Source organism: Lepisosteus platostomus, chromosome 23, assembly GCF_059453375.1.
Source record: "Lepisosteus platostomus isolate fLepPlt1 chromosome 23, fLepPlt1.hap1, whole genome shotgun sequence".
Classification (NCBI taxonomy): domain Eukaryota; kingdom Metazoa; phylum Chordata; class Actinopteri; order Semionotiformes; family Lepisosteidae; genus Lepisosteus; species Lepisosteus platostomus.
The window spans coordinates 5,041,024-5,067,236 of NC_142633.1; the positions used below are offsets into that span (position 1 = coordinate 5,041,024).

Genomic DNA, 26,213 nt, shown 5'->3' on the forward strand with positions numbered 1-26,213 from the left:
ATGCCATCATTTGAGATTAAAAACTAGAAGATACTGCCACCTTCAGCACTAGAGCCCGAGACCTTTACCTTAAAACAGAAGTTCTCAGTTTTGAAAACACAGTGCCCCCGTTTCAGTTATCACAAATCCACAACACTCCCTGTCTAGGTGTATGGGCTAATAATTTTATTTTAACACTTAAAAAAATAAATAAATTGCAATTTTATTTTGGGTTTTGAAGAATTAGCTGTTTAGTAGCAAATACAAGTCAGTGACTAAACCACCAAATATTGGGAGAAGCTCAGTTAGAATATGAGTCTTCATTTTTATAAATTGATGTTTAAAACGTGGCCTTGTAGTCAGTGAGAATTGTGTGCCCTAGGCGTGCCCAAGCAGTTGACAAACCCTGCCTAAACCTTGACGGGTTCTACATTCTCTCTCCTCCTGTCCTACACTTTCAGATCTCTACACGAGACTTCCTCTACTAGCTTGGCATTCACTCTCAGTATTTCTGCTGTAGGCTTTGGCTTTGGTCTTGTAATAGACTCTTTAGAAATGAAACCAGCTCTAACCAGCGTGCTTGCATATCATCTCAACGGAAGAGTTTTTAAACACATTTATAGATAGATACTTTATTGATCCCGTGAGGGAAATTGCAGAACTGATGGTGCTGATTACATCAGCACCATGACACCAAAAATCCACCCACCATCCATTTTCTAATCCCTCTATCCAATCCCGGGTCACAGGGGAGCTGGAAGCAATCCCAGCAAGGAAAGTGTGCCAGGCGGGATACATCCTGGATGGGACACCAGTTCATCGCAGGACACACAGAGGCACAGACACTGACACAAACACTTTCCCAGAAGCCAATTAACCTGCAACTATGTATCTGGAATACGGGATGGACACTAAGAATGTCCTGTTTAATTCCAACAATCTTGTACTAGATGCAAACATTATTATTCTGTTGCTGTCATTTCTTATCAATCCAGGTGTCCAGTTGCTCTCAGTTTGTTGTGCTGGTACACGTGGCTTTCAACCTTTCAGACTGACCATCCCCATTATAGACCTCTCCAGTGCTGACAGACAACCACCTCAATTGACAAGTGTTTCAAGTTTACTTGTAAAAAAAACAGATTAGACTCTTTTGAGGACGGAATTTGTAATGGGAGAGAAGAAATGAGGGGGAGAACTGAAATTATAGAAATATTTTGAGAATCAACAAGACAGCAATATTTAAATATTAGCAAGTCCAAAATAATAAAAACGATACATTTAAAAGATAAATGACCTGTATTTTGATACATGGTAAAAAAAAAAACATTTTCAGTCCAGCAAAGGTTTAATACCTGTGTTAAATACTTCTGTTAAAAGTGTCAGATATGTGATGGTTCCAGTTACCTAGCCTATGTTTGTGTTTAAAATAACCTTGGAGTCATAAAGGGTCCTAGGCTTGGCACATGTTCACATCACTATTTCTCAAAAGTTCCCACATAAACAAACCCATTGCTGATTAAGATTACCACAGTGCAGTACAGATGAAGCCTGATGCCTGACAGGTTTTTCTCTACAGATAACAGATAAACTTTATTCTTTTGCGTTTACTAAAATGCATTGGTTTGCGGTTTAGATTAAAGTCCACTATAAAGAATCTTAAAGCATTCAGCTTCAATCTTTCTCTTCCTCACGTCATTTATATTTACATTTGGCCTCATATTTATTCATACCCCTGCTACAATGTAATTAAATGAAAACAGGTTTTATGAAAAAAGACAATATGTATTAGCCAGGAGATCAATGTTGTTAGAGAAATCATTCAATCAATCAATAAACTGAAAGATTGATTTATACCACCAGGTAGGCAGATGTATCCATTGAACTACGAAGTTTAAAAATGGTATTTAATCCCACTGCATAAACCATCTTAGGAGCTGTACTCAAAAATATTGCATCTAGTCCAACTTAGTCCATATACACTGCAGTACATTGTCTTGTTTAGTCAGGACTAATGCTGAACACATATCAATTGTAGGTCAGTATTACACCATTCACTCTGCTGACAAACTGCACTATTTCATGTGACCAAATTAGAACTGGACTGTAGATACCCCACCTTGTAGTAGTCTTTAGTCCAGTTTTCAAGTACACTATTAAATGGGCTGCACTGTTGGCATATATAGCACCATCAAGCCACTTTAAAGGTGACTAAAGCATGTAGGGTGTGGAAAGGGTCAGAGTTGCTTCTTCAGACTTGAAAACATTTTACCCCTGACCCACCTGACTGATCTTTGTTGTTAATGTTTCTATTAGCCCTTTCACAACAGTGCAACATGAAGCTCCCCAACTATTAGTACAAAACAACACCCATCTACCCTAGAAGCACTAAGCAGCAAATCTACAGAAAGATACAGGCAGATATTCATGGACAAACTGTCAAAGCTGCAGAAGTATTGCACCCTCTTTAAATCTAACAGCACCTGATTCAATAAATAGCAATTCCATGTACACCTGAAGTGTAGTTCCTATAGTCCTGTCAAAACCTGACCTACATAGAGTAACACTCCATATTTCAGCATAGAACTATCCAATGGAAAAGAAATAACTGGCTTAGTGGCAGATCCAGAATATTTAAATAAGACAATGTTGCCAATGACAGGAGTGTAATCAGATTGGAAAACAGCAGATAGTTTCTTCGACTTTCATGATAAGAGCAGTTTTCAATCTATGTGACATCAAAACCTTAACATCCTTGAGCATTTAGTTTTCCAAGTGAATTGAAATAATTTTACAAAAATGTTACAAAACAATGTTGCAATGATGTCAATTAATTTAGAGCAACATTGTGTGTTGATACATTAATCTTAGGACATACAATCAGGAATATGTATTTAACAACCTGTTTCCTCAAGGCATTAAAATACAATTACCCAGAAACAGTGGGAGCCACTCTGTTAACACAACCCCAGACAAATCTTTAATAAACACACAACCAAGTTTATATATATAAAAAACAACACAAAAAACAATGTAATTCCAGAATCACAACTCTTCTTTGGCACTGTGCGAGTCCACTGCTGCACTGACAGCAGGTTTGCTATCCTCAGTGTCTAAACCCTGCGCCTCCGGAGCGGAGGAGTCCGATCTGTTAATTGTAGAGGGGTCAGAAACAGACGCCGTCTCAGCTGGTACTGATGCTGTCCCTGAGTCACTGCTGGGGGGCTCAGCAGTGGCCTGTGTTGTATCCTTCCCACCTTCAGACTGTGTGGGTGTCTCTGGGATGCTTTCTTTAGCTGTACCCTGAAACTCTGCATCCACAGGGCTGATGAGCATCTTCAGAAGGTCTTCAGCTTGTATCCGTTCCTGGAAGAGAGATGGAAAAATTAAAAAGAGATGTTTTACACACAGACTGCACAGAATGTCCAAGACTCAAGACTCAAACACTGTGGGAACAAAGTCACAAGATATGTGGTTGAATGGGTTTTGTCAACAATGGTGGAAGAGCTGAAAATGTAAAAGGTGGAATGGGTTAAAACTGCTTGCAATGCATTTATTGTAGGATGATTCTTCATCAGGAGGATTTAAATAAAATCACTGATGCTGCAATACAACACCCACCCTTTATCAGGAAGTCACTTGTGCCTGGTAAATATTGCCACAACCTGCAGCCTAAACTGGTAGCAAGAAACTACAGACTCTAGTCCATCGCAGGGCACACACAGATAAGTTAGAGACAACAATACTCAACCTAGCCTTTAGAAGCTGCAGAGAACATGAAGCAACTAGCAAAAACCCATGTGAACACCTTAAGAACATGAAAACTCCACCCGTAAGTCTGCAGAATCAGGAGCTGTGAGGTAGCAGTGCTAGCTACCATGCCACCATGCTGTCTGCAAGGGAGCAGGAAAGGGGAACCGAAACGCTTTTTTCATATTTCTGGGTTACAAAGAATCACCACTGATAAGTACATTTCTAACCACAATGAAAGTAAAATATAACAGTAACATGTAAAAAAATAAACTGAATTTACAGTGCAGCGCATTGTTGTCGTCAATGCCTGCAATTCAGAACAAGGCAACTAAACTTCCAATGGCTTGAAGCCGCCCTATCACACTGCAAACAAGCAGGGTTGTGAACACATCTCCTTTAATATTGCTCACGACTTCAAGACGGCTTTGCCGACACATAATAGTTAACTCTGCCTGCAGATCACTTTGCAACATTTCTGTGGTGAAAAGCCTGCTGCACAACCTGTAAATTGTTGTACTTTGTTACAGATATTTTAAAACTGGTCTGAAAAATTGGGACTTCAGTTCCCCTTTAAAATGTCAGAGCAGCCAAAGCTGAAGCTGCTTGGAATACATAGAACCGTAAACTCTAGGTTTGACCTAAAATTAAGACGGACTTGATGCAGCTGTGCTGCTGAATAATTAGTGTTCTAATAATCAGTGAACAGCTGCTTCACTACCAGTAGACTGTAAAGGGGTGTCCTTAAGAGCTACAGTTTTAAACATGAGAATATAGATAAATTAACTAAATAATTACTCACCATTTTCATACCTTACTGTACTTTTGCAATTATACCTGAAACCACTTACCAAATATCTTGCACCGCATTATTGCTTTGGTACGACTCAACAAATCAGTTATATTTCGTAACACATTAAATAAATGTTTCAGGGAGATAATAGATAATAATAAGAGCTTTCATTTGTCCTACATGAAATTATTAAAACCTTTACACAGCATGTCTAGCAGAGAGGTGAAAACTTTACCGATTGATTTCACACCAAAACACCATCTTAGGAACAGTTTCATGGATTCTTTAATGACCAAGTAGTCAGGGTTTCATGTGAATGACAGTTCCTGTATATCCTAAAGCCAGGTGTAGAATCAAGCTTCAGCTTGGTTCAGAGTGAAGAATAGGCCACCTATTGGCCACTAATACCATTCATAATGGCAAACTTAATTTTAAATAAATTGGTTTAAATTAGGGAGACATGGTCACCCTGTGTTTGTATGGGTTTCCTCCCATAGCCCAGAGACCAGGTTAACTGGCTTCTGTAGAAACTGGCCCTGGAGAGAGAGTGTGCACATCTGTTTCTGTGTCTCTCCTATATTAGCCCTACAGTGAACTGGGCTGGTGTACCCTGGCTTGCGCCCACTGCTGGCCTGGATAGGCTCTGGCGCCCTTGCAACCCTGAATTAATAAAGCAATGACAGTGGTCATCTGATCCAGTGCTGACCAGGCTCAGCCTTGTTTTGTCTCTGAGACCAGGCTGCAAGATGCTAAATTATTATCCACCCACCCAACTTCTAACCATTCTTCTATTCAGGATCACGGGGGAGCCAGAGCCTATCCCAGCAAGCAACGGGCACAAGGCAGGGTACAGCATTGGGACGGGACTCCAGCCCATCGCAGGTCACACACAGACACAAACACACTCACAATCACACCAGGGCCAGTTTTCCCAGAAGCCAATTAACCTGCCAGTATCTCTGGACTGTGTGAGAAAACTGAAGCACCTGAAGGAAACCCACATAAAAAAGAGAGAACATACAAACTCCACATAGACAGCAGCCTAGGTCTGGAATTGAACTGCAAAGCGGCAGTGCTAACCACTGCGCCACAGTGTCATCCTAAACTTTTATTAATAATAGCAATAATAAATCATAATACAAACTGAGATGAAATGAAATCAAGATAATGTTGAATCATGACTCCTGAGGTAATGATGAGCCAGGATTTAAAAAGGGAGCACCAGCTTTTATTGTTCACCCTGAGAAAGTGGAGTGGAGCAGACGGCCGGTTGTCACTGCTGTACCTTCTCATTGTGACGCGGGTCCAGTGTGAACCACAGAGCCACGGCGCAGCGCTGCCCCCTGGTCACGGCTCTCACTCCGTGCGGGTTCTCCTTCCCGGCCCCGAACCCCACCACTCGGCCGCACTGGGGCCTGACCACAGCCTGCAACACAAGACACCTCCTGAATAACAGACAGTCCTTACACTTATACAGCGCTCTTCTAGACTCACCCCTCAGAGGGCTGTACAGGTAATGGGATCCCCTCCGCCACCACCAGTGTGCAGCCCCACCTGGAGGGCAGCCAGAGTGCACCAGTCTGCTCCCCACACACCAGCTCTCAGTGGGGAAGAGAGCAGAGTGATGAAGCCAGTTATGAGATGGGGATTATTAGGAGGCCATGATTGGTAAAGACCAGTCTCATCTGAAGGATGGCACCTATTTACAGTATAGTGTCCCCGTCACTATACTGGAGCATTAGGACCCACACAGACTGCAGGGTGAGCGCCCCCTAGTGGCCCCACTAACACCTCTTCCAGCAGCAACCTTAGACTTTTCCCAGGAGTCTCCCATCCAGGTACTGGCCAGGCTCACACTGCTGAGCTCCAGTGGGCTGCAAGTTATCTTCTTTTGACTTTCTGTGAGAAAGAGCTTACCCTTCACATCCAATTTTACAATAAATACTTTCACTCAGTAAGAATGAAGTCTAAATCTAAGGATGTACGTGTGTTTACAAAACATTTCTACAAGCAAACCAAGCCTGACTGGATAGTTTGTTCAAAGAAAAGACGTACATTTAATTAATTCAGTACTAAATGAGAATATGGTCTTGTTCTGCTTACATCAAATAATTAAACAGAAACAAAACATATACTGTACAATCAAATCACTTACTGTGACAGTTTTGGCATCCAGCTGAGTGAAAATGAAATCACCCCCTTCAAAGTCATCATTCAGATACAGGATAGCACTGAAATACAGGGGAAGATTTAGACATTTGCAAGTCTTTGAAGAAAGTCTACTTTGGTCTAAACATGAGCTGCTAATTAATTGCTTACATTTGGTTGGAAGACTTCTACCACTGTGTCTTTTTGGACTGGGTAGAAACGAGAGCACCCAGAGGAAAACCATGCAAACAGAGGGAAACATACAAATTCCACATAGATAACACCCCAGGAATTGAACCCAGAGCCCCAGTGTTGAGAAGCAGCAATGCTAACTACTGCACCACCATACTGCCTGCTTAGGTGACACTCACATGATTAAAATATGTAGGATCATCAAAATTGGAAAGGTGTTGAAAAAGTAATAGCTCCAAAGTAATGTTTAAAATGATTTTTTTATAACACAGAAAGAAAGAAAGTGAAAGAAATTCACTTCTGGTACATGATAGCCACGGCCCTGCAATTATATTGAGAAGTCCAGCATCTCAGTCACTTAAGACTTGGAAACGGTTGTAGTTAAGACCAGTAAAGAAAGACACTGACTGAGTTTAGACTTTAAGAGTTCAGGTACCAAGACCAGCTGCAAGGTTACAAAATACACTGTAAACACTTAAAGAGCCACGTAACCTCAGCTGGATGTTAAAAAAAGTTTGAATGAAATTGCTGTGTTTGACTGCTTGAATATTAAAGGATCCTCTATTGATGAACCACAAAGTCTAACCCAGGTGTGCACAACCCTGACGTCACAGAGCAACAGGTTTCCAATATCACCCTCATGTAAAGAAATGTATTAAAGTTTGGAGCACCTGCTGGTTTTTAAACAACACACAGGGTAATACAATATATTCAGGTACATAAGAAATAAGCAACTCTGACACTAAAAGGTTGGTCACAGTTCAATCAAAATGATCTCTAAATTACTGAATGACCTGCAGGACTGGATACAACATCAATATGTGACATGTCTCTCCAGTTTCACTTTTAAATGTGGCCTCGATGTACTCGATGTATATGAAAGCTGCTGGATGTATTTTAGTGCACAGTGATCTTTCCACGTTTCAGTGGGAGTTACTGTTGCCCACAGTGTACTGATATCATTTGGCAGATTGGCCTGAGTGGACAGTAATACACTTATTCACCATCCCGTGTGCGAGTCTGCAGGTTTTGCAGCTGTGAGCTGAGACATGAAAAATGCAGGATGGTGATGCCAAATCAGGTGGGTTTACAACAAGAAAAAATTGGCAATGTGTTTAAAAAGAAGTCCACTGGTGGACACAGCTGAACCATACCTGTAGTCTCTGTATGTGTAGGCTGGGGGCTCTTTGATGCACTCCATGAGTTCTGAAACCAGCAGGCAGTTATCCACATGAACAGAGTGGCTCAGATCCTCACGCCCCTCCTGTTTCTCTGGGTTGCAAGAAAGATAAATATTCAGGGGAACGCGAAAGTTGTTTTTACTCAGTTCCCAGAGACAGCAATCAGAAGGCATCTTTGGAATCTTTTGGAAAACACAGATACTGCAGGAGAGCTACCTCCACTCCCCTCCCTGGATAATCTGGCAGTAACCCATGCTTAACAGGAGTCATGTTTGAGATGCATTGCTCTGTTTCTCTTCCTATGGAATAGGATCTTCAGAGTTTCTCTAAGAGCATATTCGACTTCATCATAAATGATTCTGAAAACACAGCCAGACTTGTGCATCCTTAATCCAAGAATGACAGACAGAATAATAAGATTATCCTTTAATCTTCATAATGGACCTCTCTGCTCCAAGCTCACTAAAAGACCAGAAATATGCGACCGGGTATCCTCGATTAGGGTGGGATGATGATCAAAAAGCCAATAATATTGTCGTAAAAATATTCAATGACAAACATGCTATAGTTTTTATCGTCAATGTAGTTATCCATTTGTTCTGCACCAGGGTGCGAATTATATCTAGGCATTAGGGGGACCCCTGGAGGCACGGGGGACACATTACACATGAAGGGCCAGTCAACTAGCACATACAAAGTGAGCATACTATTATATATAGTTATAATTTAACAGGAGTTACTCTGACCTTAAAATAGGAGTGACCACAGAGTTGTCTGACGAGCAACTCCTATCAGCAACAGTCAGATCGCCCAGTTTTGGTTGTTTTGTGAACCCAAAATTAGCTAGTAAAGTTCCCTGTTTTCTCTTGGGCATTGTTGTCGCTTTTCAGTAACAAATATAGAAAACTAAATGTAAATAAAAATTTTCTCTGCAAATTCACTGTCTGCCTTTTTTTAAATCTAAAGAAGAAACGTTGCCTACTAACAGTAACAGTGCTGCCAATGGCCTTGATCAGTAATTGTATTAAGTTGCTTAGTTATTTCTATGGAAACAACATGCTCAAAAAAGAAACAAATACAGTCTATACCGGAAAAAAGTGACATATATAAACAGGAAATTTTGACAGTTTCCATATTTTAGAGACCCCCCCCAAAATTTCACAAATGGTCTCTTCAGGGGAGCTTGTGCCTTATTCAGAGGAGCTCAGCTCCCCCTGGTTCCCATGTAATTCACACCTCATTCTGCACTATTGCCATTAGCACTGACCACTTCTCTTTCTGCCTAACAGACACTTCGCAAGTAACTGAGCTCACGAAACCAGACGTTTGATTTGAAGGGTATCTTCAGTTCATCTGCCTGTATTGGTGACACAGCTCTACAGCCCTGCTCCACAGTGTTTCAAGAAATGTCCCACTCTGAGGAGAGTGAAACTTTTCAGTCTTGAACACAGAAGGCTACAAGTTGACCTTATACAAGTACTGAAACTATACAAGCATTGACAAAGTCAACTCAGTGAATGTTTTCAGAACAAATATTGCAAAATAAACCTCAGGCACAAATGGAAGTGCATTTAAAACCAATAACTGGATGTACTTCTATACCCAAAGAATTGTAGGAGGATGGAACAAGCTTCTCAGGCATGTTATTGAAGCTCATACCCTTATAATTTTGAAAGAAACAATCATTGGATCAATTACAAGATGACTATCATCCAGGCTAGGTGGGCTGAATGGCCTCCTCTCATTTGTAACATTTCTTATGTTCTAATGCTCACATGCTAGACAGAATTCTCACTTCCTTTGACTCTAAAGTGTTCCAAGTGACTCAAGTATATCAGACTCGAGGCAATGACTGCCTTGCATAATACCTGGGCGCAAACTACATACAAAGATGTGAAATAATGAAAAGGCAAAAAATTGCCACTTAAGGCATAAGGCTATTGTGTTTGCAAGATGCTTCACTTAAGTTCAGAGGTGCTTTGTTCATAGTAAGCTAGATTCCTCGCCTAACTCTAGAAAAATGATGCCCTAAATTGCAGTACAGTCTAAATATTTCTGTAAACGTCAGTTGATTTTTTTTACTGTATTCATCGGAAAATAATTTGCATCTCTTAACGAGTTTTAAACACTGCATCAAGAAATGTGAAAATACACTATCAGCCTAATCCATAACAAATTGCATCATTACACTGGTAGTGCCCAGCTTTGACAGAGGGACAGTTTAAAGAAGCAGCCGCAATGCCAGCCCATGCCACTTCTGTTGCACAAACGTATACAGGAAGTTGTTTTACCCTGCACATCACTCTGATTTCAAAGTGGCTGTGAGAAAGAGGTCTACTGTTCGACAGGAAGCAACAGAACTAGGCCTGCTGCCGTTGCCATGGTTTCAAAACTTTGTTCCTCCATTATCGTCCCAACACCAGGCCTCACCGTCAATGGCAGAGCGGCACACCAAGTGTGTGTAAGAGAAGTAGAGGGGAGTCTCCAGGCGGAAGTAGGACTCCACGATTTTGCGGACCTTCTCACTGATGTCAAAAAACAGACTGGCGCTCCTCATGGACACCTTCCCCTCCTGGCCCAACTGCAGCAGCAAAAGGGACAAAATCCACTATTACGTAATGACTGTCCCCCAGGACACAACAACAGATAACCGCAATGATGAGAGATCACCTGTCTATAAGGGAATACTAAATGAAATCTGATGTCTTGTTAAATTTTGTTAAACTCTGGCCTTATAACTAAGTTATCTTACAGAGTTAAACGGTTTACACAACAGTGTGCAGGAATAATTAGAGCTCTAGCCTTGAAAATGGAGGGGTGCTCACTCAAAGTTTACAAGTACTGTAGTGCCGTTGAGTAAAGCACTTCACTCACATTACTGCAGTAAAATACCCAGCTGTATAAATGGGTACACATGTAAGTCCCTTTGGATATAATATGTCAAACTACAGATAAATTTCAGGAAGGCAGCGCTGAATATAGACTAATGTTTGGACCACAGGTACTCAGAATACTACAAACCACTATGAAAGCTGTGTATGAAAATAATAATAATAATTGCTTACACTTATATAGCGCTTTTCTCGACACTCCACTCAAAGAGCTTTACAGGTAATGGGGACTCCCCTCCACCACCACCAATGTGAAGCATCCACCTGGATGATGCGACGGCAGCCATAGTGCGCCAGAACGCTCACCACACATCAGCTATCAGTGGGGATTATTAGGAGGCCATGATTGGTAAGGGCCAATGGGAAATTTGGCCAGGATGCCGGGGTTACACTCCTACTCTTTTTGAGAAACACCCTGGGATTTTTAATGACCACAGAGAATCAGGACTTTGGCTTTACATCTCATGCGAAGGACAGCGCCTGTTTACAGTACAGTATCACTATACTGGGGCATTAGGACCCACATGGACCGCAGGGAGAGCGCCCTCTGCTGGCCCCACTAACACCTCTTCCAGCAGCAACCTTAGTTTTTCCCAGGAGGTCTCCCATCCAAGTACTGACCAGGCTCACACCTGCTTAGCTTTCAGTGGGTTGCCAGTTGTGAGTTGCAGAGTGATACGGCTGCTGGCCATATCAATAAACAGTTTATTTTTAAGGGATCTGGAACTGCCACAGTGTTGTGCAGGATGCTGGACATCTCGGAGCTCCAAGATGCCGTTTTTAGGGCAGTATTATGTGTAGGTAGAGGGGGCATTCTGGCTGTTAAGAAATAGCAATAACAATACAAAACAAGAGAGCCTGTAGTATATGAAGATTTCTAATGATTTTGTCTTGGCCTGGACTAACTCAGGGACTGTCCTACAGTATGTCGGTATACCTATCAAGCTATATATAAATTACTTCCAGAAACACCTGAATATTTACTAGCACCACCACAGTGTGATGTTCTAGAGGGAAGTAAACACTGGTATAATTTAGCAAACTACAATATTTACCAATGTAAAACCTGAAAACTTTGGCATATTTTGTAAAACACTTTGTAATATTTTACATTGTAACCTTGGTTCTTAATCAAGATAGTATGCTTAATCCTAGGAAATACTTTTAAATACTATTACAAACTTTTAAAATACTTTTTAACAAACAGAAAGATTTATCCCCGTGGTGCATGTGAACTGAAATCTTACAATAATTACAGGACATTCTGTAATACGACATTTGGACACCAGAGAGCAGTATAAGTTAAAAAACAACACACCCTCACTACCACTGCACTCTAAAGCAGAAACACACAAGGTAAAAGTCTGCAGAAATGAGCTGAGCTAACACTGACACTTGGCAGAGGTAACAGAACTACCGAGACCACAACAGCAAAACCTGCCTTCAGAGCTTTGAGGACAGTGACTCCCTGGAACATCTCACTGGGTGTGTGAGGAGACGGTTTCCCCCTGTATCCATCACCCTTCAGAGCAGCAGCCTGGGAAACAGAAAAAACACACGGCTGTTCTCTGCGTACACCAAATAATCCAGTCACAACTACTGTGCGTTTACCTGTTTACAAACAACCAGCACAGCATATGACATGGCGTCACTTGGATTGTGGCTCTGAAACAAGGTGCCCAGAAACACTGGTGAAGCTGAAACCCTGGTTTCTTTCAAGGCTGAGACTCTCTCATCAATTAGCTATTAACTCTCAAATGTGACAGACAGGCCGAACTGACTCCTCTCCTCTGCAACCTTACATCAGTATGACATTTGACCGCTTGAACAATATAATGTGCAGAAGCCACAGATGCAAAACAAGACATCGAATATTTTATTTTCCTTTGCTTTTTACTCCCAATACTAGAAAAAAGGGAACTGTAAATGAAAAACAAAACTCATGAGTTAACCAGAAAAAATAGTTACAGGTTAGAAGGAAAGATCTCAAATGAGAGCTTTAACCTCTGCCTGCGAGGAAACAGCACATCTGAAACACAGTAATTACTTTCAGTGGCCAGTAGAATAATTCTCCCTGTACTGAGTACTGGTATAACACAATACTTATTGCATTATTCCTTATTTCTTTATAAAAATAAGAATAAAAAAAACACATCCTATCAGTGTATAAAATGCCAGACTCATAGGCAGTCTAATAAAATGCATAAAGTCAAGGTAAGAGCAGCCACGTCACAAGATTAGAATTCTGCATTGCCAACTGTAGGCAGCCAATCTCTCCAGTTGGGAGCGCTTGTGCAGTGTGCAGACACTACTGAGGGACAGGGTCAGGGGGAACTGTCAGGGACGGGGCCGGGGGGAATAGTAATTGTCAGGATGAGATGTTAGAATAATCAGGGTTATGATGAAGAGCAGAGTAAGGATTTAGGTGGGGTTACAGTTGAGATGCAGAGCTGTGAGTTGGCTTGAGGAGCTCGCAGGACACCCGCACACCTACATTGGACAGGCGGTGGAGCTCCCTGCACTCGTCCTCTGTGATGACGTCATCCAGCACCACCCTCTGGGACCCGTTCAGGGCTTTGGAGGCCATGGTCACCTTGATTCCATCGTACAGCACGCTGCCACCTGGAGGAGCCAGCAGGGAACATGAGGCACAGCCTCTGCAGCAGGCACATCAACTCACAACCCTTAACAGACGTTCCAGCAGAAGCTTCCTGAGTGAATTTAAATTATTATTAAGATTTCTTAGAATAATAGGCTTGTATTATTATAGTTCCCTGAGCCACATGCGGTGGAGGGGATACATGAGGCTGAGGCTGGTTTAAAAAGATCTAGGCCTTAGGCAAGACAGGACTTTACAAGTACACAAGAGGCACACTGTCACACCACCTTTCATGTTCTTTCTGTGCCATTTCTGTGATTACTAGCTGTTCCTAAGCAAAACCCTCAGGAGGCATGGGTTTATAAGAACAGAAGCCTCTTGAATTTCCTCCTTTAAGACTTGTTTTGAGAAAAGGCTCGTTACACAGATGACCCCCAATGTGTTCTGGCAAGCACAAGTAACTGATGTTACAAGTTCCCTACCCACGTCTCCGATGCTCACCTTCCCTCACCATCCTGGAAATCTCTGTGGACTCCTTGTTCTTCTCCTCCACCAGAGTCTCAATCTCCTTCATCAGATTCCCAATTTCCTCAGTGATTCTAGCTGCCGTTTCCCGCTCTGCTCTGGAAAAGCAAAGGTACAGACATCCATGTCAGGCACAAGGAACATGAGTTACCAATATTCCAGGTCCGATGCACTGTACATTACCAAAGTCCAGTATATGTAAATTTCTGCAAAATAATTCTGGCAACATATGCAAGAAATATCAGGGATACATCTTGCTTTGTAGCCCAGAAATGGAGGAAGGGATACATAAGTGCATCCCAGCCCAGATCCTGAGAGACAAATGTTTTGTTCCAAATGGGACCCTTAAATCACCAATACTTACTAATAGATCTGCGTGCTTGTTTAGGCTTTTTTCTGTATTCTGTCCTTTCTTTCAAAAATACTCTAAAGCATAATATTCCCAAGAACGTACATACAGAATTTCACACATCCTTTCCTCAACTTCATAAATAAGAATTTGTTCTCTTATTTCTAACTAAGAAGTTTTTAATAGGTGAGATATTTATGATGAACAGATACGGATGGGAATGACAGTGTGTCAAACTCTCCCACTTCATAAATAAGAATTTGTTCTCTTATTTCTAACTAAGAAGTTTTTAATAGGTGAGATATTTATGATGAACAGATACGGATGGGAATGACAGTCTGTCAAACTCTCCCACAATTAATGTTTATTTTTTCCGTCTTGCCTAAGATAGGTTGTTTATATTGTAGCCAAGCACACCTGAATCAGGGCAGCTCTCGCACTCATTAATTAACAAAGTGCTCAAATAATAAATTACAAACCCTATATAGCTTGTAAAGAGCTGGAAGACATTTTAAGAACACACCTAAAAGAGAAAATTGAAATCAAATTGCCTGTGATTAAAAACGTAGCTGGAACACAAACCAGGAGACACAGTGATCCCTCAGGACCAAGGCCGAGAACCACAGCTCTACTTTCAAATGCTGTACAGATCTGTCCACTCACACATTTTTAGACTTATTCATGTCCGCAAGAGTCAAAAACACACGTGAGCTGCCATTAACCCAAGCCCACAAGCAATTCTGTGCTAATTGCTTAAAGAGGGGTAATTGTTCTTAAAACAGATGTCAGGCCTGCTACAGGCAACATGTTTGAATGACTGTGCAAATGCTGAAATATTACATGATGACCTAGAATCAGAACTATTATATAAGGTTATGCTGTAGGAGCTTCATTCCTCAGATTAATTGATGGAAATCAAAGTCCCACCTGCATTTTGGACTTCATTTAGGAAATTGTGCTACTCTGCAGTCTAGAATTTGTGGGCATTTCCTTTCCTCTCATCAGATCACAACCTGTTTCTGGCCTGTTTTCAGCAAAAACCCTAATGTTCCTTATTACCAAAGGATTCTTCTCAAAAAAGAAGGTGATTATTATTATTACTATTACTAGTTAACCAGTCTGAATACAGAGACTTTGCAGACTCATGTGAAAGCAGAACTGTATGCAACTGTCAATGTAACTATAATAACACCATTCATTGCTCTGTAAATGCATCCTACTGAGAGTGCAGTCTGGAGAACAGGGTCTTACTTCTGTTTCTCCCGAAGCTTTGGTGGCATAATGTCTATGGGTGTCCAAGAATCCTGAAAAACAAGATTGCAAGAGGATTAAAGTGTTTACAGGCAAAAAAGCTTTTACAGTTGGAACTGAGATACAGATGACATGAGTATGATCCTTTTGCTATGTCATGATCGTGCTCTTAGAGCATAGCTGATGCAGAAAAGATGGCAACCTTGTTTGGAGCACAACAGCAGTAAGAAGCAGTAAGAAGAGGCTTATGTGTTAATTGGTGATATTTGCTATTTGGATGCCAGAGAGCAGATACTCTGTTTGCAGTCTTGCCAGAGGATAAAGGACTGACCATGAACTTTAGAGCTATGAGATCCTAGTACATGTGGAAGTATTCTGAAAGAGTGTGAGAGGGGGGATGTCTGTGCTTGGATGACTGTTTTTTGTAGATAGTCTTTGGGAGAGACTTCTGTTTGAGATGTTCGCAAAGAGGTCACAGAGAGAAACTGAAGCTGTTCGTTTTGAAGCCAGTATGCAAGGATAGTCAGGGACCTGAAGAAGTAAGTTAGGAGCTCAAAATGGAGTTAGGCTTTTGTTTGGCTTATTTTGTTTCACTGTAAACAAAGATCACTATTTTGAACCTTCCAGTTGTGTATGTGTGTCTGCTGTCCTGGACCTGCCTACTTTTAAATATCTCATTATGGCACCCCGTCACAATGTATTATCATCTCACAGTCTTTCACGCTATTTCTTACAAACTTTGTATTTATTTTTGTGAGAAGCACGTGCGTGTAGAGTTTGATGTTGTAGAAGAAACAATCTGCATGTAGTGTGTCAGAGCCCTGCCATACACTGGCATCTACCTTGTTCCCTATACTTCTGGGATACATGCTGAGTTGCTGATACCCTTGCCAGGAATCAGTTTTCTTATAATAGGTGGATGGAACATGGCTAGAGAGAAAGAAACAGAAAGTTAAATAGTATAAAAGATTAATTAAGAATTCACTTATCCTTCTGAGAGTGTTTACTGTGGAGGTGCCTTATCATTATTGCTATGGGGAGGTTTAAAACTGCATTAACTAAAAAACAGAACTGTCATCTTGCGCACAACATGTTTTAACGGATCCTCTCTACCATAAGAAACATGTGTCATCAGGTGTGAGAAGGCTCCACAGCCGAAACATTGTGTTTTCTTTCTTCTCTTTTCAGCAAGGAATAAACCTATTACTTGTTCCTTTGCAGCCTATGCATGCTGACGCAGCTCCCCACCTGAACTATCTTAAAATAAAGATGGGGTGAAATGAAATCAGAAAACACAAATGCTCATAAATCTTTTGAGTCAAATGCATGTGGCTAAAATGCTGTGGACAGCTACAGCATTTGTTTAGTTGAGCAGTCACTTAAAAAAGAAACATTACTTTAAACACCTTCACTGCTTTTCTGTGCTGCACTTATACTAAATAACTAGGTATTAACTGCATTTAAGACCTGTGCAGCACATAAGTGAAGAGTCCTATCACTTTCACACTTCTTAATTTTCTTTCTTTGAACAGAACAGTCTACGGCACATTCATAGAACTATATGATGCTAATGTTAGAGAGATGTGTGTTCTGAGAGAGTCATCCATTTATCCAATAGCAGAAAAAGATTTACTCCTGGTAAGGATCCTGTAAACTCAAGAGCCTTACCTAGGAACATAGGGCATAATGCAGGACTACGCACTGGACAGAACATCAGCCCATCACAGGGTGTTACACACACATATACACAGGGACAATTTAATGACACCAACAGACCAGGCTAGCATGTCTCTGGAAGATGGGAGCACCAGGCTCATGAAAAGGACAAAGGACAAAGAGAGAACAAACAAATTTCACATACAAGGTGCTCCAGTCTGGAATTTAACCCAGAAAACAACAGCTTGGAGGCAGTGGTGCTAAAGGTGACTCATTTATGAGTCAAATTTATAGTAATTCCAGTAAAGGACTATTCTGGTACTCTCTGCTACAGAAAATACCAATGTATAGATTCCGATATAAGTCATAAAAATGTTTTATTAAAAGCTACTGGAATACACAAAAGCATAAACTCTGGATCACTCAAGATAACGCCTGTGCTTGTTTTACAATATGGGAAAGGTTTCACAGTATGGATTTTGTTAATGAATACATTTTTTATTATGTATTAATTTAATCAATCCATAAATACTTGAATTTTGTAGAATCTTTGGAAGTGTAGCCTCATTCAGTTCCTGTCCAGCACCTATTACTGCCAAAAATCATACTTGTTTATGATTACTTAAAGGACTAAAGGGAAAAATAATTTAACTGATTAAATAAAATTCACCTACCGGATCAATAAAAGTGATTCCAAAAACTTCATAAGCAAAATACAGCAGCTCTTTCTCCAGAAGGGATTGCTGTATGTACTGGCGGACATTCTGAGAGAACATTGATCACCAGTAAGTTAGTATTTCATTCTACACTTTCAACAATATCAACCACCTTCATCATGAAAAATGCTTTCGAGAAACACAAGCAGGAAAAACAATGACATTTTAAAATTCAAAAGCCTTTTTGTCTCCATACAGTTTCAGATTCAAAGTAACCTTAAACTACTTCATTATATTTTAGATGTCCTTATTTATTTATATGCTGTTTTATCTTTTCTGTTAATGCACCATATAATTTACTTGATGTAAGACAATTAAGTCTCCATAGTTAATGAAAACACAAAAACAGACGCGTTTCCTACACTTATAATGAGGCACAATTCAACCTACAAAAAGACTTAAACATTGGAAGGTGAATTAATCTTTTTTTAAAAAACAAACATTTTATGGTGTGATGTAAAAGCCAGTTTATTTACTTTAAAATGGCTATAATAGATAGAAAATGATAGAAAACATGGTCAGCTCACTGCTGCTCACCTCTCTGGGAGTGATGGTGGCAGCCTTCTCCTCCCCAAGCACTGCAGAATAGTAAGCCAGGTTCTGGTTCATAACCTCCTCAGCAGGGTGGAACAGAAGGTATGTTTTTGTGCACTCGATGGCCTTCTCGTAGTTTTCACCTGCAGAAGAATCAGAATACGTGTCTGTCTGGAAGGCACAGAGGGCTCCTAGGCTTTGCACATTTAAAGGGTTGAGCTACCTACAGTAATTCAGATGGATTCAAGACTTTCAGTAACGTCAGTGTCAGGCACAGTAATACATGTACCTGCTGAGATATAATTTGTGAACCCCTTCAGCAGGTCTGTATTCTCTTAAATTTTAGACCCAAGATCTCATAAAGTAAGAAGACCTTCATGAAAGTCTTAATTAAAACACAAAGAGAGAAGATATATTTGAATTGTTTAATTAACAAAATGTTTGGATTCGGTGGCCCCTCCTTAAACAGAAAATACTTCAGCTAGACCTTCCCTGTATCTTGCATCATACTTTAGGGATTTTGGCCCATTCTTCCTTAAAAGAACTGCTTCAAGCTGGTGGCATTTGAGGGTTTCCTTGCATGAACAGCTCTCTTTGGGTGCTACTATAACATTACAAGTGGGTTTAGAACAAGACTTTAACCTGACCAATCCAAAATACACAATTTCTTCCTTCTTCACTATATACTGTAGATCTGCTTGTATATTTAGGATCATTGTCTTGCTGCATGAACCACTTTCAGCTGAGTTACCGCTGACAAATCGATCACCTGACATTCTCTTCCAAAGTTTGCTGACAACACCAAATTCATGGTTTTGTCAGTGATGGCAAGTAGCCCAGGTCCTGAGGCAGCAAAGCAGCCCCAAACCATAATTCTCCCACCACCAGGCTTGACGGTCAGGATGAGATTCTTATAATGTAAGGCAATGTCTATTTTTCACTGCTGAAAATATTCCTTTTTGTGGTATAACGTTTAATTTTTGACTGGTCTGTACAGAGGACATTCTTCCACTAATCTTGTGGATCATCCAGCTGCTCTTTACAAAATCCTAGATGGGTAGCAATTTTCTTTTCTAGGGAGCAATGGTTTCTTCCCATGGGGGCTCTGCACCCATGAAAACCTTTCCAGTTCAGTCTTCTCCTGATGATTGAGGGATGGACAATGACATTAGCCACAGCAGGAGAGGTCTAGAGGTCATTAGGTGTTAGTGTGGGGTTCTCTGTGACTCCTGTATGAGTCCTAGAAGACTCACTGTGGTGTTGAATATCTTTCATTTGTATACTGCCTGTCTGACAGTGGGTGGATGAAGCCTCAAAGAAAGCAATAGTTTAGAAATAGTTTTGTATCCCTCTCCAGACTGATGAGAAAGTAGTTTTCTGAGATCCTCTGAAATCTCTTTTTATTGTACGAGTAATGATGTGTTTAACCCGTATGATGAAGATGAAATTCATAAACTCGTTTTCTGATCATTAAAAAGAACAGGGCTTCTCAATCTCCATTAACCACAGTTTAACCACTTGATTCTAATTACTCCCTTAATTGTGCAAAAGCTACTAGGGCTTCCTTTATTATTTAAAAAACAACACTGGGATTATAAACCTTATTACTTTTTTAGGAATAACCAATATTGATTAAAAAAGTGATATGAAGTTGTAATATCCATTATTATATTGGGGTTAATAAACTCTTTCTCTGCACTGTAACAAACATATGACTAAAGTCACTATTTTCAAATGGAAAGGACTGAAAGACGCACAGCATACTAATCACTTTCCTACTGCATACTCCCTCAACACTGAGATAGCCTCCAGGCTTGGTGACCCTGCCGTCTTCTGCACAGTGCGACAACAGCGATCCTTGCCAAGTCGAGCATTTAATGTTTGCCGCATTTTAATCCAGTGAGGATTTCCTCCTCTTTCTAGTCTGAGGCACTCAGAAGAACATAAAACTCTAAGAACATAAGATGGTTACAAACAAGGGGCCCCTTCGTCCCTTCATGCTCAATGGGTTTCGTTCTGTACATAGGTGCTCTTCAATTTTTCTGGAAGAACTGGGATCAGCAACAAGCCTGAGAGCTTGTGTTTCACAAGCTTTGCCCGAAACAAACCCCCTGTACTCATTTCCCTGTCACTATGGGTTGTGCTCTCATGTTCTTGTGCCACTGCTGGATGTAAACTAATCCACTGGGTGGCTTTGTGATTTTCACAATGTCTTCCAAGATTCTGAATGATCGCATGAAGTCTGATTGTAATCTACTTGTCTAAACATTTTCCTGCGTGCCTGATACTATAAACCACAAAGGATGTAACCAAAGGTTTAACTATAAATCTGAATGCCAGACATCACTGGCATTTCTCCGGACTTACTGTTGTAGTACGCAAACTGCAGGTAGTTGAAATGGGCAGGCAGGAAGTCTTCAACAGGCTTGTCTTTGCCTGGTTTGGTAGCCAGTTCCACTGCACAGTTCTGCTTGCAGTTCAGCACCTGCATGTAGTGGTCTGTGAGGGAAAATAGCAACAGTGTTAAAGACAAAAATAGACAAAACATGACAGTAGACATAACTTGTTATTTAGTAGACAGTCTCCTCCAAATCAGATAACAAAAACTGAGGATGCATGAGTAATTGCTACACCATAGTCACTGATGATACAGAGAATTACTGTAACTTAATACTTACAAGTTCATTTCATTTTCCAAGATTAATATATGTTCATTAATATTAATATTCAATTTTATCTTTTTAGCTTTGTATAGCCATTTTTAACATGAAAGGCTCTTTGTAACACAAGACTATCACAATAGTGTCCTTGACTTCAAATCCCATCCAAAGTTTGAGGAAGCTAACTATTTGGTTCAGGATGATCAATAACAAGTTAAGACTTGAACTGGGAACATCCTGATAAACTCTTTACCACTGGACAGCACAGCCCCTAAAAGTTCTGAAATTCACATGAGGAACATTCAAGGAGACTGAATGTGATAATCAAGTCTGTTCTCCCCTGCCAGCTCTCAGAGGGAAAATTAAGGCTGCAAACAAATCTCAAAAGCTCAATTTTCATTGTAGTATACCACATTCCAGATCAACTGTGTGACTCAAATCTGTGATTCTCTTTGCTATTTCATTTAGTTAGCTTTTTCTTGGAAAACATGATAAATATTAGATCAGGAAGGTCCATTTTCTGACTTATACAAAGTATTCACATGTATGTTGTGGTTTCTTGTCATTTTTAGTGCGAGATTAATTGTGATACACGCTGTTGTAAATATGAGATCAGCTTGAGATAAGTCTGTCATTCTAAATTAGTTCAAGATTAGTATTTTTTATTGGTGTATTGATGTTTTGGGAGTTTGTAAAAGTTCAAAGAACACACTGCTTAGCTGGTTGCTCCAGACATGGTTGAATAAACGTGCACAAAACTTGCATTTCTTATGTGGCACCATTTACCTGTGATCATGTTATGTGATAGTCAGGAAATGTATCAATTTTGCTAGAAAAACAATTTTCGCAGACAGGAAAGATTTGACTAATTCCATGCTGTAACAGAAAGCCAACTCTCTTTAAAACACCCACAGCTGAAAACAGCTCTCGGTTTTGGAAAAAGTCAGTACTATTTTGACACCAGAGTGTCAACAGCAGTAAATGGATGTGTATTCACCATCCTGTCAGTTAAATATGTGAGACTCATAGTGCTAAGTGCATATTCACATTGACAGCTCAGTAGCTTTCTTTAAGAGGTGGATTTTTTTCATTCAAGCCAGTTCTACATGTGAAAGGTAAGAATGAGCAGAATTGGTTTCCTGTCTGGGTGGAGGAAAAGAACTTTTACCAAAAATTATGTTTTACCTTATTTGAATAAAGGCTAATGGAGGAAACTGGAAACCCTTGGTCCAAGAGAATACAAGATAGAAATATCGATACTGTGGAATTACATTAATTACAACAGAGGAATAGTCTTTGCACAAAGAGACCTGGTGTGTCAAACAAATAGTCATGTCATTTCGTGGATACGAAGTGAAGACAACTGATTGTTTTATTTTCATTTAAACTTGAAACAAACAGATGAATAATTACCGTTCTCTTCTATACCATTTGCTCTGTAATTAAATCCTAACATCTTCTCTAAGCCTGTCTCCATCACAACGCCTAGATCTCAAATGGACCGAAAATTAGTGAAAAAGAGTAGTTCAGTCCCACACACTTCTACTCAAACCACAGCCTAGTATTTGTCCAGTTAGTGTTTGATGCCTTCAGCCTTGTTCTGAAACATATGCATTATATTATACTGTACACGCATGAACATCTTAGCTGTCTTGAGGAAATTTCAAAGCTCCATTCAGCCAAACAGTGCTCACCTGTCATAGACTGGAAGAGGTCTGCACTGTAATCCAGGTAGTTGTAGCCCTCATAGTCATAGTCTCCCTCACAGAGCGCACGGCACTCCTGATAGGCTACGAAGTACTCCTCCACTGCGGCCTCAAAGTGTTCAGTCGCAGGGAGGAAACTGTCTGCTGTGTAGAACTTCACACCTTGTTGGAACTCTTCCTGAAAATCCAGAAAGATGGGCAAAAACACAAGTAAGAGAGAGATTCTGAAAGAAGTGAACCCGATACAGAGAGATTGGCTGTTAGATGTTATTATCATCATGATCTCTTTCAACAACCGCTTATCCAAATCAGGCTTGCAAGAGAGACGGAGCCTATCCCAGGAAGCACTGGGGACAAGCAAGGATACAACCTGGACAGGAAGCCAGTCCATCGCAGGACACACGCAGACACAAACATGCACCAGGGCCAGTTTTCCCAGAAGCCAATTAACCCACCAGCATGTCTTTGGACTGCTGAAGGAAACCGGAGCAACAGGGGGAAACTAACATGAACACAGGGAGAACACAAAACTCCACACAAACAGCACCCCAGGAACTGAACATAGGACCCCCGCACAATGCCAACCTCTGCACCTCTGTGCCACCTACTGCACCTATAGAATAGTGGGTCCCTGTTGAAGGTACTACCGGTTGCAAACAGGTCAGGTTTTTATCCAAAACAAACAAATGGTGCACAAACTGACTGAGGAGCATACACCATGCTGGGTACCAAAAGGAACTGTTCAACACTCAAGAAATACATAAAATATTCTATCACACTTTGATTAAATAAAGATTCATGTGGTAACTAGTACTTTAAAATCTGGATTCCATTAAGGATAGAATTTGGCACACATGACATGAAGAGTTTTGTTTATGGTAGCAGACTCATGCAGAACTTTCTTAGAAAAGTTTAAAAACTCATCGGTAAAATAAATGGTCCACCAGTATAGACAAACTGGAGCCTTTATTGGAAGCACAAGTCAGGACTACATCCTTATGGGACCAAATTAAATCCCATGTAGGGAGAACATGCAAACTCCACACCAAGGTTGGGCATAGATTTGCGAAAACAATGCAAACCTGAAATGTAATTTTCGGTTTAGTACACAATTTATCGAATGTATTAGATACAAATGCACATATAAAGAGTGTTAAAGATATGTTATGCTGAGAATTTTTCAAAACATTTTATATGTATGTTATATATAACATTATACAGTAGTTCAGGTGTGTAGCTGCATCAGCATTATACATTATACATTGATATACATTATACAGTATATCAGCAACAGCCCCGAGGTTTGCTGTTTTTAAGAAGCTCTTGAAAAGATCATTAATGCACAGACAAGAGAGCAGCCCCTCACCATGTGGGTTCTCGCCTCCAGGTCTTTGAAGTCAGTCTCCTGCACCCCCGCCATCATCCTGTAGTACTCCAGGTTCTGCCTCATTTCCATGTGCTCGGGGTTGGCCAGGTAGAAGGTGTGCGCAGCTGCCACCGCTTTGTCCAGGCGGTTGATCTTTAGGAGAAGGCAGAACAGCGGGATACAGTACAAACCCGTCTCCGGAAACCTGCGCGGATTGTGTAGAGGTGCGCCTGGGTATCATATTGCTTTGCAGTTCCTCCGAGCACACAGACGCAAATGAAATTACAATGTACAAGCATTCGGAAAGTGAAATATTGCACTGGACCGATTTATGTTTCCTTGAGAGAATGAAACAAAATAAAACAATTCACGAAGTGTACCATTTTTATTTAAAATCTCATTGTCTGAAGTCTTCGGTATGTGAAACGTCTTTGGCCAAGTTCCGTCAGAGTGTGTGGGACGTTTCCTTTGATTTGCAGTCTGAGCCGCTGGAAAGGGCGCCTGTCCCTTTAAATTTTACTTAAACATCGGGGAGGTTAAAAGCACAGAGCCGCCACCTAACTACGTGGCACAGAAATTGTGGATGGGGGGGAGGGAGAACTATAATTGAAACATGTGCGAAAGTACATAATACGCGAAACAGTCAGTTACGATTTTAAACTGTTTAAGTTACTGTTTATTGCGACAACGTGGAGTTAAATTGTTAAACATTTAGACTGCTCTACCGGAGTCCTGGGCGATTTGGAAACATTTTACATATTTAACTAGTCCTTTTTCATGCTTGAAGCTGTTTTTCCATAAAACCCTGAACGGGATATAATGGTATTTCTGACAAATCACCGTTGAAACAACAGTTACATTGAAAACTGAACTGTGCCAAAATACAAGTGGCCTGTAGGAGCCGTGAGACTTGGAAACATGCAGACATCCCCATGTAAGAAAATTCATTCTACATACTTTTCGGGGGTTTGTTATTAACATTTTAATACATAAACTTTATTCAATTGTTTTAGTAGACTTAGAACCAATTTTACTTTGATATTCGCATGCATTGCATACTTTTTCATACAAGAACAACTATCTAAAGTTGAAAAAGACGTTGTTTCAAAAAGTTAGTTTTCAATTAAAAGTGACTTCAGCACTACCTCTTGCATTACACTATATGCATGTGGTTTAAAATGACTGTGTTACCTTGAAGTAAGCCACTTGGAGATAATTATAAGGAGACCTCTTCCGAAACTCGATTTCTACTTCTTCGCTGATCTTATGCAGAGACGGTGGTCCCAGTTTCTCTTCTTCGCACGCACTGACGCACTGGGCCCGTTTTAATACGTTTTGGAAAAACCCGAGGTCCGCCACAGCTCCGTTGCCTGGCACGGGTATCTCCCCCAAGCCTGGTAAGGACTCCCCAAACCCGGTCTGGTTGGCGCAGAGGAGCCGGCAGTGCGCCTTCACTCGCCGTATAGCGCCCTTGTTCAGCAGCGCCCGCTCCATGTTCAGGATGACCGACTTCCAGTCCCCCTTGTAGTAGGCTTCCACCCCGTTATCGAAAAGCAAGTCGTACGGTTCCAGGGGGACACTGCCGCTGAGCTGTACATCCGTGGAGGATCTTGGAAGCAGGGAAAGAGCAAAAAGTACGCCGATGCACAGGAACATGGTGGTGGTAACCGGGCCTCGCTGGTGGAAAGCGAGCGATTCCAAGAGATCCCGTCGGCGTGTGCCTTGCGCTGGAGAAGCCTACATTCCTGGCCAGAGGCAGCAGCCCAGATTTGGGAGGGTGGAGTTAACGGAGACCCGCTCAACACTCCCCTTAAAATCTCAGCAGCTCTTTCGCAGCCTGCGTGGACGTGGATTTTTCCTGTCCCGAGTTAAGATCAATACTTGTAAACCGCTTCCAGACGATAGCTCCCGAGCGAGCAC

General features: G+C 40.9%; 1 protein-coding gene across 1 annotated transcript; it reads right to left on the bottom strand.

Annotated features, from left to right (window-relative positions):
- Positions 1–1,256: 1,256 nt before the first annotated feature.
- On the bottom strand, positions 1,257–26,213 carry p3h1 (prolyl 3-hydroxylase 1). Its single transcript, XM_088616889.1, has 15 exons — positions 25,485–26,213; positions 24,294–24,446; positions 22,916–23,105; positions 20,929–21,060; positions 18,565–18,704; positions 17,986–18,075; positions 15,656–15,708; positions 14,032–14,153; positions 13,426–13,553; positions 12,373–12,468; positions 10,471–10,621; positions 8,014–8,131; positions 6,675–6,750; positions 5,805–5,945; positions 1,257–3,342 (listed from the first exon to the last, which is right to left on the bottom strand). The coding sequence occupies exons 1-15, from the start codon at positions 25,947–25,949 to the stop codon at positions 3,022–3,024; spliced, it is 2,376 nt and encodes a 791-aa protein (XP_088473015.1). The 5' UTR covers positions 25,950–26,213; the 3' UTR covers positions 1,257–3,021.

Coding starts and splice junctions, on each gene's coding strand:
- p3h1 (XM_088616889.1), bottom strand. CDS start 25,949: ATGTTCCTGTGCATCGGCGTACTTTTTGCTCTTTCCCTGCTTCCAAGA. Junction 18,705..20,928: donor GCAGTTTGCGTACTACAACA/GTAAGTCCGGAG, acceptor ATTCTTCTGCAG/GTGAAAACTACGAGAAGGCC. Junction 13,554..14,031: donor TTCCAGGATGGTGAGGGAAG/GTGAGCATCGGA, acceptor TGGCTCCTCCAG/GTGGCAGCGTGCTGTACGAT.